The following is a 12,932-nucleotide window of genomic DNA, read 5'->3' as shown; positions in this document are numbered from 1 at the left end:
GAATTGGACATTTTCACAAGAGGAAAACACACAAGAAACTGGAGCTTAAACTGTTAATACTTTGAAATATTAATAAAACTGTATTTCCTTTTGTAGATGATAAAAATCAACATTTCCCCATCGATGGTTGAGAAAGTCTGACAACTGCTGGTTGGAAAGATCTGCAATAATCTCCTTTGTTCTGTCAATAATCCAGAGTTACACTATCAGTGGAAGCCTGACCTCCACTTTTCTTAATAACTTTCTTTATGATTCTTTCAGGCTGGAGGAAATGAAAATTATCCATTATTATGTGTTGAGATTTAGCAGGTTAACCATGTCACAGTCAGACATCAATTATTATATCAAATAATAATTACATCATCTTTGAAAGCAGGTAAAGGACAGAAATCTGGTTTCACCAGGATTGGTCACATTTTACCTGAGAGTCTCCAGGTTGCAGTTTGGACTCTTCAGTCCAGCAGAGAGAAGCTTCACTCCTGAATCCTGCAGGTTGTTGTTACTCAGGTCCAGTTCTCTGAGCCTGGAGGACTGGGAGCTGAGAACTGAGGACAGAGCTTCACAGCTTCTCTCTGAGAGGTTACAGCCACTCAGTCTGAGGAGACAGGGAGGAAAATCTGGTATTAAACTATTCATCAGAATGAATGTCTTTTTCTATCCAGTCAACAATGTTCCTGTTTTACTGATTTAAGGGACTGTTTTATATTTAATTATGTTGCCTTTTGTTGTGATTAAAACAATGAACAAAAAGACAAAAACAAACGACAGGGCGAGTTCACGAGAACAGAATGACTTTACTAGAGAAGTGGAATTTAAAGTCATAGTGGAATTGAAGCAAGAAGGAGGATCGATCCACCCGATAAAGTTGACCAGAGCAATGGAGGAAGAAACAGGGAAAATTAAAACGGCTAGAATTATGAACAACAGAAGAATGCTAATATATGCTATCAGTGAAACACAACAACAAAAGATAATCGGAATGAAAAACTTGATGGGGGAAAGAATTAAAACATCTTCCAGGGTCTTTATCAAGGCTGAGAGGAGTAATATCAGGAGTTCCTATGGAAATGACAATGGAGGATTTGAAAAAAGAAATCAAAGGAGGGAAAATAACAGACGCCACCAGGATTAAAAGTAAAAGAGATGGAGAACTTAAAGACACAATGGCAGTAATTTTACAGTTTGAAAATGTTTTGCCAGAAAATATCCAGCTAGGATCCATGAAGTACAGAGTTAGAGAGTTCATCCCCAAACCCCTCAGATGTTTTACTTGCCAAAGAATGGGACACATTGCAAAGGATTGTAAACTTAGGAGTCCAAGATGTGGAGGTCCACATGAATTTGGAAAGTGAGATAAAGATGCTAAAATCAATGTTGTAACTGCAGAGGAGATCATAATGCAGCATATGGTGGATGTAAAATACAAAGGGAAGCCAGAGAAGCTCAAAGAACCAAAATAACAGAAAGAGTTTCATAAGCTGAGGCTTTAAAAAGAGTAAGGAAAGATAATCCAAGAGAAATGAGGTTGGGAGAAACAGGTCAAAGAAACACAACTTGGAATGCAAGTCAAGGGCAGAATGATCAGAGACAAATGTTGGTACCAACAACAAATATACAAAAAGCATGTTTGCATAAATGTAGTGGATGGAAATTCAATGGTGGTGGAAAAAGAAAACTTTGTAGCATTTATGTGCCATATTATCAATGTTACAGTACAAATGAAGAAGAAAAGTGATCAAATAAAAGCAATCGTAACGGCAGCAGGAAGATTTTTAGATATGAAAGAAATCCAAGCAGATCAGATTCAGACCATTTTGAGTGAAACAACAGAAAATGCTCAGGATTCAAGCTTTTATAATGGTTCTACATATTCTTCAATGGAATGCTAGAAGTTTAATATGACAGAATTTAAAGTTTATTTATGATTTAGAAATAATATGTGTTCAAGAAACATGGTTGAAACCTAACCTAGATTTTAAAATCCCTGGATATAGTATAGAAAGAAGGATAGAAGTTATGGTGGTGGAGGTGGATGAGCCACTTTAATTAAGGATGGAATAAGAAAAACCCAACGAATAAAGAATTAGAATGTGTTAATATAGAAACATTTAATTTAAGAAAATATGGAAATATTACAATTATAAATCATTATAATCCTTGTCAAAGTCTTAATAGTGAAATGTTTAAAAAATAGCAGGGAAACTACATAGGAGATAATTATGGTGTGGTGACTTTAATGCACACAATAGTCTATGGGGAGCAAGAAGACGGATCATAATGGTATCATAGTTGAAGAAATGATGGATGAAAGGTCATTAGTTTGTCTTAATAATGGAAAAGGTACAAGAGTAAATATACATAAAAATACAGTTTCATGTCTAGATGTTACATTAATACCTGATTGTCTTGTTAGTCCATGTGAATGGGATATTAACAGGGAGTCTACATTAGGGAGTGATCACTTTCCAGTGAGTACAATAATTAATGACCGGATAAATAGGCAGGAAGATTTCATATTAACAAGATGGTGTTTCAATAAAGCTAACTGGAATAAATTTAAAATGTGAGGAAACCAGTCATATGGTTACATTAAAAGGCAACATTGAAGATTGTACAAAACAGATAACAGATTTTAAATGCTGCAAATTCTAGTATCCCAGAAATAAAAGTTAAAGGTAAGAAAAAAGTAGTTCCTTGGTGGAATGATGAATGTAGTAGAGCAATTAAAGAACGTAACAAGGCATTTAAAATATTACAGGGAAATTTAACAACCGGAAACCTTATTGGATATAAAAAGAAAAGAGCAATGACTCGCAAAATTATTAAAGAAGCAAAAAAGAAAACATGGAGAGAGTATTGTTCCTCAATAGGTTCAGAAATAAAATTACAGAACGTTTGGTCAATGTTTAGGAAAATGACTGGGAAAAGGAATAATGTTAAAATGCCAGCATTAGTCAGAGGGCAGGAAATATTAGTTTTAAATAAAGATAAGGCAGATTTACTAGGGGAGACATTTGCTGCAGTTCATAGTGGTGAACATCTGACAGACATTCATAGACAGCAGAAAACACAAAAACTCTGAAATCATAAAAATGTATTGGAAAAATGTCAAAAATGCAAAATTAGACATGAATAAAACCATGAAAGAAATGAAAACAGGATTGAAAGGGACAGGATACTCAGCTCCAGGGGAGGATCAATTATGTTATGCTATGTTTCCACAGATTCCAGAAGTAACATTGAAATTAATATTAAAATTATTTAATAAAATATGGAAAGAAGGTTTAACACCAAATAGCTGGAAAAGGCCAATAATGCTTCAGTTTAATAAACCAGGGAAAGATCCTATCAGTCCAAATAATTATAGACCAATAGCTTTAACTTGTCATTTAAGTAAATGGATGGAGAAAATAATAGTCAGTAGATCAGGTTATGATCTTGAGCTTAATAAACTAATGAATGGAAACCAGTGTGGCTTTAGAACAGGAGATCAACAATGGATGCTCTAACTAGAGTCAGTAATGACAGAGAAAGCTTTAAACATGAAGGAGGCAATGATTAGAGTATTTTCTGATATAGAAAAAGCAAATGATTCACTGTGGAGAGAAGGACTACTTATAAAAATGAATCAGATGGGAATTACTGGAAAGATGTATAACTGGATGGCAAATTTTTATCTGGATAGAAAAATAAGAGTTAAGATTGGGAACGATTATTCAAAGAGTTTAATGTGGAAAATGGGATAAGAGATTAGTCCAATCTTATTTAATATAATGATTAATGACATTTTTCTGATACAGATAAATGTATAAATTCTGCACTGAATGCAGATGATGGGGCCAAATGGATGAGGGGAAAGAATATAAAACATGTAGTAGGAAATATTAAGAAGGCAATTAATAAAGTAGAAAAATGGTCGTATGAATGGGGTTTAAATGATCAGCAAAGCAAGTCGTGTTTTATGGTTGTTACAGATAAGAGAAATATTGATACAGGAACAATAACATTATATGGACAGCCTGTGGAAAGGGTTAAAGGATTTAAATATCTAGGACTATGTTAGATAGTTCTTATAGATGGAAAACACATTTAGATAACTTAGAAACTAAATGTAAGAAAGTTATAAATCTACTAAAGGCTGTGGCTGGAAATAACTGGGGTGCAGATAGACAGTCATTATTAATCATATATAGGGCTCTTATGAGATCAATAATCGATTATGGCAGTTTAATACATGGAGCAGCAGCTAAAACACTACAAAAGATAGATGGACTACAGAGCAGGGCTTTACGTACAGGAGTGGTGAAAACGACACCTATTAATGCTCTTCTAATAGAGACTGGAGAGACTCGGCTGGAAATGAGAAGAATAAAATTAGCTCTAGTTTATTGGAGGAAAATTAAAAGTAATGAAGAAGAGAATGTAACTTCAACTATATTACAAAACTGTTGGGAACATGCAAAGTTCCAGAGTAATGGTTTTGGATGGATGATAAGTAAATTGATCAAAATGTCTGGATTAGAGGATAAGAAAATAGCTCCGTTTAATCCGATTAGTGTTTTTCCTCCATGGCTGTTTCCTGAGGTAAATGTAGACATGAGACTTCTTAAAATGAAAAATGACTGGAATTTAAATGAAATAGGGGGAAAGACTGATGTATATTTAAGAAACTCATATTATAATTACCTCAAAATCTATTCACATGGTTCTAAAAATCTTAAAGGATGTGTGAGAATAGGAATATATATTCCAGAGTTTGAAATTCACTTTTCTAAAAGATTATCAGATCACCTATCTGTTTCCACAGCAGAAATGATGGCAGGTATATTAAGCTTACAGTGGGTAGAGGAGGTTCAACCAGACGGGGTGGTGATATGCACAGATCCTACAGCAGCCTTAGAAAGTATTAAGGGAGAAGGAAATAATAAGAAAGATTTAGTATTAGAAATTCAGCATAGTTTATTTAGATTATATAGAGGTGGCATCGATGTTTGGTTCTGCTGGGTACCAGCTCATGAAGGGGTTAAAGGAAATGAAAAGGCAGATCAATTAGCAAAAAGGGCTTTAGAGGTGGCAATAACATTATAATTCCTGTTGGGAAAGAGGAAGGGAAATCATTTATTAAGAGTAAAGAAATGGAAATATGGCAAAAAAGGTGGAATGAAGATAAGAAAGGGAGAAGATTATATAAAGTACAAAAGTCAGTAGTAATTAGAAATATTAATGAGAGAAACAGAAGGGAAGAAATAATAATGATCAGATTCAGAGTAGGTCATACCTATTTGAAATTTTATATTTAATAGGGAGGAAAAATGATGACATATGAATCTGAAAGGGAGAATTTGAAAAGAATGGTTGGAAGGACAGGTCAAGAATGGAGCCTTAAAGGAATGTTAGGAAATGAAGGAAACATAACGGATATTTATAGATTAAGAAAAGCATCATCTATTTTTCTTTGTCTTCAAAAAACAAGATTAATAAATAGAATTTAATAGATGTAAAGAAATGTTGCTTCACAGTCGTGTACAGTAGGTGGCGCTATGCACCTTAAAGTTGCTTGATCCGCCATAATAGAGGAGGAGGAGAAGGAGTGGCTGTTTCTTTGTTGACAGTTTGTCTCTTTGTTGGGTTGACGGCTGTAAACTCATCTTGTCCTTTTGCTAGCTTTTCTAAGCTTTGCTCGCTTTTCTAAGCTTTGCTAGCTTTTCTAAGCTTTGCTAGCTTTTGTACGTTGCTTTGTCCCTGTGGGGGATCTTAGTGTCTCTGCTAGAGTTTTGTAGTTTGTTTTGTTTAATTTTGTTTGACCTGAACTTGAAGTCCAGTTTTGTTTAGTTAAAATCTTTGGTTTACAACTCTGATTGTTTTGTAGATTTTGTTTTATTTAGTCATTTTGGTTGTAAGTCTCTACATTTTGATTATTGTTAATTTTTACCCTTTTATTTTGTCAAAACCCAAAAAAATAAATCTCTAATTGTAAAACCTTTACCATCTAGGTTTCTTTAATGTTACTTCCCTTTCCCCTGGCCGAGCCGGGATGTAACAATAACAAATAATAATTACATCATCTTTGAAAGCAGGTAAAGGACGGAAATCTGGTTTCACCAGGATTGGTCACATTTTACCTGAGAGTCTCCAGGTTGCAGTTTGGACTCTTCAGTCCAGCAGAGAGAAGCTTCACTCCTGAATCCTGCAGGTTGTTGTTACTCAGGTCCAGTTCTCTGAGACTGGAGGACTGGGAGCTGAGAACTGAGGACAGAGCTTCACAGCTTCTCTCTGAGAGGTTACAGCCACTCAGTCTGAGGAGACAGGGAGGAAAATCTGTTATTAAACAATTAATCACAATTTATGTTCTTTCAAATCAACAATGTTTTTATTGGACAGAGAAGGAACCATCTGATTTTACACAACCTTTGTATTTGTTGTGAACTGGTTCATTCTATGGTTGGGCCTCCAGCCTTAAATGACAGAACTACAGGTAACAAGGAGGTTGGAAAGAGAATTATAAAATTACACAATTAACGATATTAATCCATTTCAATGTTAACATAAAGTGGACGAGTTTTGCTGCTTGAATATGTAACATTATGTTCAGCTGCTGAAGGAAGTCTGTTTCGTTTTTGCTCATCCCCCCCAGTGGGACACTTTGAAGAGACAAAGCACCAAAATATAAACTGAAACATGAATATTTACCTCATAATTATCATATTTCTACCTATCAACAATACCTGCAGTACCAATGTGTGTCCTTACAGAGCTTTGTTGGAGGCTTTAACCACTGGCAGCAGCCTCAGAAGAGCCTCCTCTGAAGCAGAGTATTTCTTCAGGTCAAACACATCCAGATCTTTTCCTGATGACACTAAGATGAAACCCAGAGCTGACCACTGAGCAGGAGACAGTTTATCTGTGGAGAGACTTCCTGAACTCAGAGACTGTTGGATCTCCTCCACTAGAGAACGATCATTCAGTTCATTCAGACAGTGGAACAGATTGATGCTTTTCTCTGCAGACACATTCTCACTGATCTTCTCCTTGATGTACTGAACTGTTTCCTGATTGGTCTGTGAGCTACTTCCTGTCTGTGTCAGCAGACCTCGTAGGAGTCTCTGATTGGTCTGCAGTGAAAGTCCCAGGAGGAAACGGAGTAACAAATCCAGGTGTCCATTTGGACTCTGTAAGGCCTGGTCAACAGCTCTCTGATGGAGAGACTTTAGTTTAGGTTTATTAAATAATAAAAACATTTTAGATGTTTGTGTTTCTTCCATCAGGTTGACTCCAGAGTTGATGAAGGTCAGATGAACATGAAGAGCAGCCAGAAACTCCTGAACACTCAGATGGACGAAGCAGAACACCTTGTCCTGGTACAGCCCTCTCTCCTCTCTAAAGATCTGTGTGAACACTCCTGAGTACACTGAGGCTGCTCTGATATCGATGCCACACTCTGTCAGGTCTGATCCATAGAAGATCAGGTTTCCTTTCTGCAGCTCATCAAAAGCCAGTTTTCCCAGAGACTCGATTATCTTCCTGCTCTCTGGACTCCAGTGTGGATCCGTTTCAGCTCCTCCATCATACTTGACCTTCTTCACTTTGGCCTGAACCACCAGGAAGTGGATGTACATCTCAGTCAGGGTTCTGGGCAGCTCTCCTCCCTCTCTGGTCTCCAACACATCCTCCAGAACTGTAGCAGTGATCCAGCAGAAGACTGGGATGTGGCACATGATGTGGAGGCTTCGTGACGTCTTCATGTGGGAGATGATCCTGCTGGCCTGCTGCTCATCTCTGAATCTCTTCCTGAAGTACTCCTCCTTCTGGGGGTCATTGAACCCTCTGACCTCTGTCACCATGCCAACACACTGAGGAGGGATCTGATTGGCTGCTGCAGGTCGTGTGGTTATCCAGAGGAGAGCAGAGGGAAGCAGTTTCCCCCTGATGAGGTTTGTCAGCAGAACATCCACTGAGCTGGACTCTGTAGCATCAGTCAGGATCTCCTGGTTGTGGAAGTCCAGAGGAAGTCGACTCTCATCCAGGCCATCAAAGATGAACAGAACCTGGAAGTGTTCAAAGCTGCAGATTCCTTTGGTTTCAGTAAAGAAGTGATGAACAAGTTCCACCAAGCTGAACTTTTTCTCTCTCAGCACATTCAGCTCTCTGAAGGTGAATGGAAATATGAAGTGGATGTTCTGGTGGGCTTTGTCTTCAGCCCAGTCCAGAGTGAACTTCTGTGTTAAGACTGTTTTCCCAATGCCAGCCACTCCCTTTGTCATCACTGTTCTGATTGGTTGATCTCTTCCAGGTGGGACTTTAAAGATGTCTTCTTGTCTGATTGTTGTTTCTGGTCTGTGTGGTTTCCTGGATGCTGTTTCAATCTGTCTGACCTCATGTTCATCATTGACCTCTCCAGTCCCTCCCTCTGTGATGTAGAGCTCTGTGTAGATCTGGTTCAGAAGGGTTGGACTTCCTGCTTTAGCAATCCCCTCAAACACAGACTGGAACTTCTTCTTCAGACCAGATTTAAGTTTTATCATCACTGTAAGGAAAAAGAACAGACATGTGGTTTTGTGAGTTAGCAGTTTATTAACTGTGAAATAGAAACATAAACTATTATATTTCTAAATAACATGTTTGAATAAAGTTATCACACTAATAGATTCAGTTAAGACTTTGACCAACAAAATTAATTTTACTATTCTTTTCTAAATAGATACATTTAAACTCCACAGATAAGAAATATTAGAACCATCTGAACCCTGTGATAAAGATCTCTGACAGTGATGTGTTAAATGTCCATTTATCTGATTAATTAGAAGCATTTTCAGTTTCATGACAGAAAGCAGTTCTTTTCCCATTGTTGAGAAAAAATGATTATTTTTAGTGTTTAATACAGATTAATCTTTTTGAACGAATTTTTAAACTTTGAACAGGTTTCTGTTAGTGATTTGAAATTAAACTATGGCTGGGTAAGTATTCAAAGTACCAAGGAAAATGGGGTGATCTGTAGAGCTTCTCCCTGGACCCCTGTGGTTGTAACACATAGGACAGGAGGTCATAGATTAACATATGCAGGAAAGTAGAGACCAGTATCATTTAAATTACCTTGGGAAACAGGAACTTGCCGAGTTCACAGGAGATCAGACTTCTTCTGTGAACATCTGGGTTGTGTGAACATTTTAAACCACTAACATTTAATTTACAAGATATTTCTCTTAGTCATAGATAGCATTCTCTGATGGAACTTGTATTATTTAGTTGTAGAATTAATTTAGACGATGATAAATGGATTTGAAAACTGTATTATTTTTGAATGTTAGAATTAAATGAAAATGTTTTGTTTAGTATTAGAAAATTACTCAGGATTTATGCTAAATGGGGTTTTGGAAAATGATTGTGTTAACTTGTATACTTAGGATTGAATATTATGTTTCATAGGTTAGAAAAAGGAATTGTACCTCATTTTGTTCTGTTGATTTTATGTGTTATTTTTGGTTTAAGGCAGGACTCAATCTTTTGGGGTGCTGAGTGCAGAGGAGCAAAACTGGGTTTGTTGACATAAACTTTCCTTAAACTAATTACAGAATTTAAGTTTGTTCCTGAGAATCTATGTAGGGAGAGATAGCGGGAGAGACTCCGGCTTTCACACATATCTGTGAAATCCTTTTCTCTGTATATCTTTTATTTAGATGGTTTTAAAACCGCAGGAGTTCAGGATGAGGCTCTCCTCTTCGTTGGTTAGACAAAAGAGCAAATGGCCTTTGTTCACAGCAGTAAATTAGGGGAAGTTCTAAGTTTTTCTGAGTGTTCAAGATAGCTTCCAGTTGGTCAAGCGGAGGTACGCCTTAATTGAATATATTAAAAAGGAAAGACACACCTACATATAAAAGTTCGTGAGCAGGGACTAATAGATAGATAGATACCACTATTTTGCCTTTTTTGCACCAGCTCTCTCCAAAGACGCGTCTTTGCCTGCCTTTTCTTTTTATCTTTTTGTCTCAGGTAAATGAATGTATGTCTCCGTTGTTCTGCAGTTTTGTTGTTGATTCATAAATTGTTTCTTATTGGATTAAACTCTGTAATTCTGTGACGTCAACACGCATTGTTGTTCTCCTTGTGGCTACACGTGGCCTGCCGAGAGGACCTGGGATCCAGAGGAAGAAAGAGAGCCAACTGTTTTCTAAAGTTAACTATTTTAGATATTATTCTTCCTTAACACCATCTACCTGAATGCTCTCTCTGAGGCTGATGACAGAACCCTGTCACTCTACTCAGTTAGCAGTGCTTACAGAATCACTAAGACAGACCAGACTCTTTATGTCTCGCTCCATGATGCTGAAATGACCTACTGAGCTCCATCAGAACCGGGCCATTCCTGTCTTTAAGAAACACTTTGACATGCAGCTCTTCAGAGAAGCATCTCCTTCCCTGAACTTGCCTACCTCTTCTACTGTCCTCTATTTCTACACCATCGTCTTTAACTGCAATCCCAAACTGGTTTACTTGTTCATGAATGGTACAAAATGTCCTTCTGATCCTTTAAAGGTGAAATATAATTTAACTCGTCATTACAGAAATGTGTGGCCTTACCTCTCTGGGTGATTCTGGCAGAAGATAAACTCAAGTTACAGAAAAGTGTTCGATCTGCATCAGATAGATGGTCCAACATCTTCTCCCAGGCTTCATCTCCTTTTTCCCTCACACAGTCGATGAAGTTTCTTGCTCTGTCTGCTATGGTTTGATTCTCCACAAGCATTTTATGTTTCTCTGAATAACTGAACACACCGTCTGCTTGGAGCACATCAATGAGCTGGTTAAGGGTTTCTGATGAAATCAGCTCTGCAAAATTAGCTCTGATCCTGAGAAGTTCACTGTCTGTAGGAAGAAGAGTGTCTTTACAGTGAATGTTCGAAAATCATTCTCTTATCAGTTCAGCCCTTGTCTAAAGCCTTCCAGTAGCATAGACCTACTTTGCTATTTTGCTTATTCATAAGTAGAAGAATCCCATGAACAACCATAAATGGAAATTAACTTTCAGTTTAGGAGAAAATGCTCAAGCCACTTAAACATTAATTGTTTGGACTTTCAAGTATTAACATTTCATGAGCTTACAACAGAAAACAGTAGAAAAAGATGAACTCACCATTTTCAACAGACAGAAGGGGCTTCAATGTTGGTTCTTTGGTTTGCAGATGGTTGATGGTCTCCTTTTGGACTTCTTGTCCTTTTTCCATTATAATTTCTACAATGCATGAGGCTTTGTTTACAGTGGTTTGGTTCTCAAGCACTGCTGTTCTCTCAGACTCCATCAGCAGTTTCTCCTTTACAAGGACCTCCAAGAGTTGGCTCAGGTTGTCTTGGTTGTTTTTTGAAACTTTGACAAAGTCATTGAACATCTTAATCAACTTCTCCTCTGCAGAAAGAATTACAAGACAAACATCAAACTGTGCAGGGAAGGAAATGTGCAAACATGAACAAGACTAACCCGAATAATTGGATTGTTATGGTAGAATATGGGTTCATGCAGTTTAACATCAAATATTGGAACATACACTAAACGGCTATAAAGGCTTTCTGTTGTATTTGTTCAGGAAGTGGTTCTGGTTCTAGGTCTGGTTCTGGTCTGCATCCAGAACCAGAACATGGAGAAGCAGCATTCAGCTTCTATGCACCACAAATCTGCAATAAACTTCCAGAAAACTAGAAACCAGCTGAAACACTGAGATCCTTTAAATCAAGGCTAAATATCCACCTGGTTAGAGTTTATTTTGATTAGTATCTGAAACATCATTAATTGTAATTTATATTCCAACTTTTTATCACATTTAATTTGACACTGAAATGTTTTTAATGTTTTTATCACAGAAAACACTTTGAATTGTTACAGAAATGTGCTACATAAATAAACTTTCCATATGTTGACTGCTCTCTAAACATGACTCCAGTTTTCTTGAACATATTTGGAGACGTTTCAAGCAGCTGCATATTCAACACTCACCTTCTGGAGAAACTGGAGAGGTTTGTTCTTCCTGCTGAAAAGCTGGAGACTCAACATTTCCTGCTGGAAGTCAATAGATGTTCAGTTAAAAAACAATAAACCACTGGATAAAATGTTCTATATTTTGTTTAGTAGACAGACCTTGGATCCGTTCTATCTTGATCAAAATCTTCTCAGTGACATCTCTGGTGTTGCTGCTGTACATTTGCACCATCAGATCTACTGTGTCACATCTGTCTGCGTTCTCCAGTCGACACTTTTTGATTGGTTTAAAACCATCCAGAGACTCATCAGCATTCTGCAGGAACCAGTGGAAGTATTTCAGCTCCTGGCTGCCCAGATCCTCCAATGTTCCCAGAAGCCAACATTTTAACTCCTATAAAGAGGAATAAGGGTTAACAAAATGAATCTTATCTAATAGTTAACAGAAAGTAGGAGATGTACACATGAGAACTTGATTATGTTTATGCAGCTGCTCGGTCATAGAAATCTATTTCATGAAGTTAGCTCTATATATTGTTTCCAAGCTAATCTGAAGCCCATGTGAAGTTTGAAGGTATGGCACCATCACTGCAGAATATTGACTACCTCTGTGACTGTTGACCATGCTCTGAGATTTATGTAGCTCAAATCTTCATGACTGAGTTGTTGACTGTGGAATATTTAGTAATGAGAGAATTTCTTGACCAAACTAATTCCACAGATGGGATGTGATCATGGTACCAAACTGGAAACTGAAACTATTGAAGAATGACTTTTGTGTTTTTATTTATTTTCATATTTTGAACTTGTGTTTAGTTCTATTGCACAGCAAATTCGGAAGTGTCAGATTTCCAGTGCAAGTGTTAAATATTAAAAATACAGTGTTAATTCAACAACATGAGTGTTAATTTCCCTAACACTCACGAAAGAGTTCCAAAGCGTTAAAAAAAAGCAATCCAGTCCAGTG

The 12,932-nt window shown here is 37.1% G+C and overlaps 2 protein-coding genes and 1 long non-coding RNA gene across 4 annotated transcripts in view; 1 reads left to right on the top strand and 2 right to left on the bottom strand.

Annotated features, from left to right (window-relative positions):
* The window catches only part of LOC148156088 (NLR family CARD domain-containing protein 3-like), a 434,099-nt gene that overhangs the window by 94,353 nt on the left and 326,814 nt on the right, over positions 1–12,932 (bottom strand). The gene's annotated exons all lie outside the window — the stretch shown is intronic.
* Positions 1–12,932, top strand: part of LOC148156098 (uncharacterized) — a 369,453-nt gene that overhangs the window by 117,686 nt on the left and 238,835 nt on the right. The gene's annotated exons all lie outside the window — the stretch shown is intronic.
* Positions 6,708–12,932, bottom strand: part of LOC148156110 (NLR family CARD domain-containing protein 3-like) — a 29,907-nt gene continuing 23,682 nt past the window's right edge. Inside the window, exons 4-8 of the mRNA XM_088010598.1 lie at positions 12,125–12,359; positions 11,984–12,046; positions 11,129–11,398; positions 10,576–10,860; positions 6,708–8,524 (exon numbers count right to left, since the gene is read on the bottom strand). Coding sequence (XP_087866724.1) covers positions 6,747–8,524; positions 10,576–10,860; positions 11,129–11,398; positions 11,984–12,046; positions 12,125–12,359 — 2,631 coding nt within the window. The 3' untranslated portion in view covers positions 6,708–6,746. The remainder of the gene's footprint in view (positions 8,525–10,575; positions 10,861–11,128; positions 11,399–11,983; positions 12,047–12,124; positions 12,360–12,932) is intronic.

The sequence above is a fragment of the Poecilia mexicana genome, unplaced genomic scaffold (genome assembly GCF_051168715.1).
Source record: "Poecilia mexicana isolate PSO_F unplaced genomic scaffold, ASM5116871v1 scaffold_12, whole genome shotgun sequence".
NCBI lineage: Eukaryota > Metazoa > Chordata > Actinopteri > Cyprinodontiformes > Poeciliidae > Poecilia > Poecilia mexicana.
The sequence above is the reverse complement of the archived record's forward strand: the minus strand, read 5'-3'. Positions and strand labels throughout refer to the sequence as shown.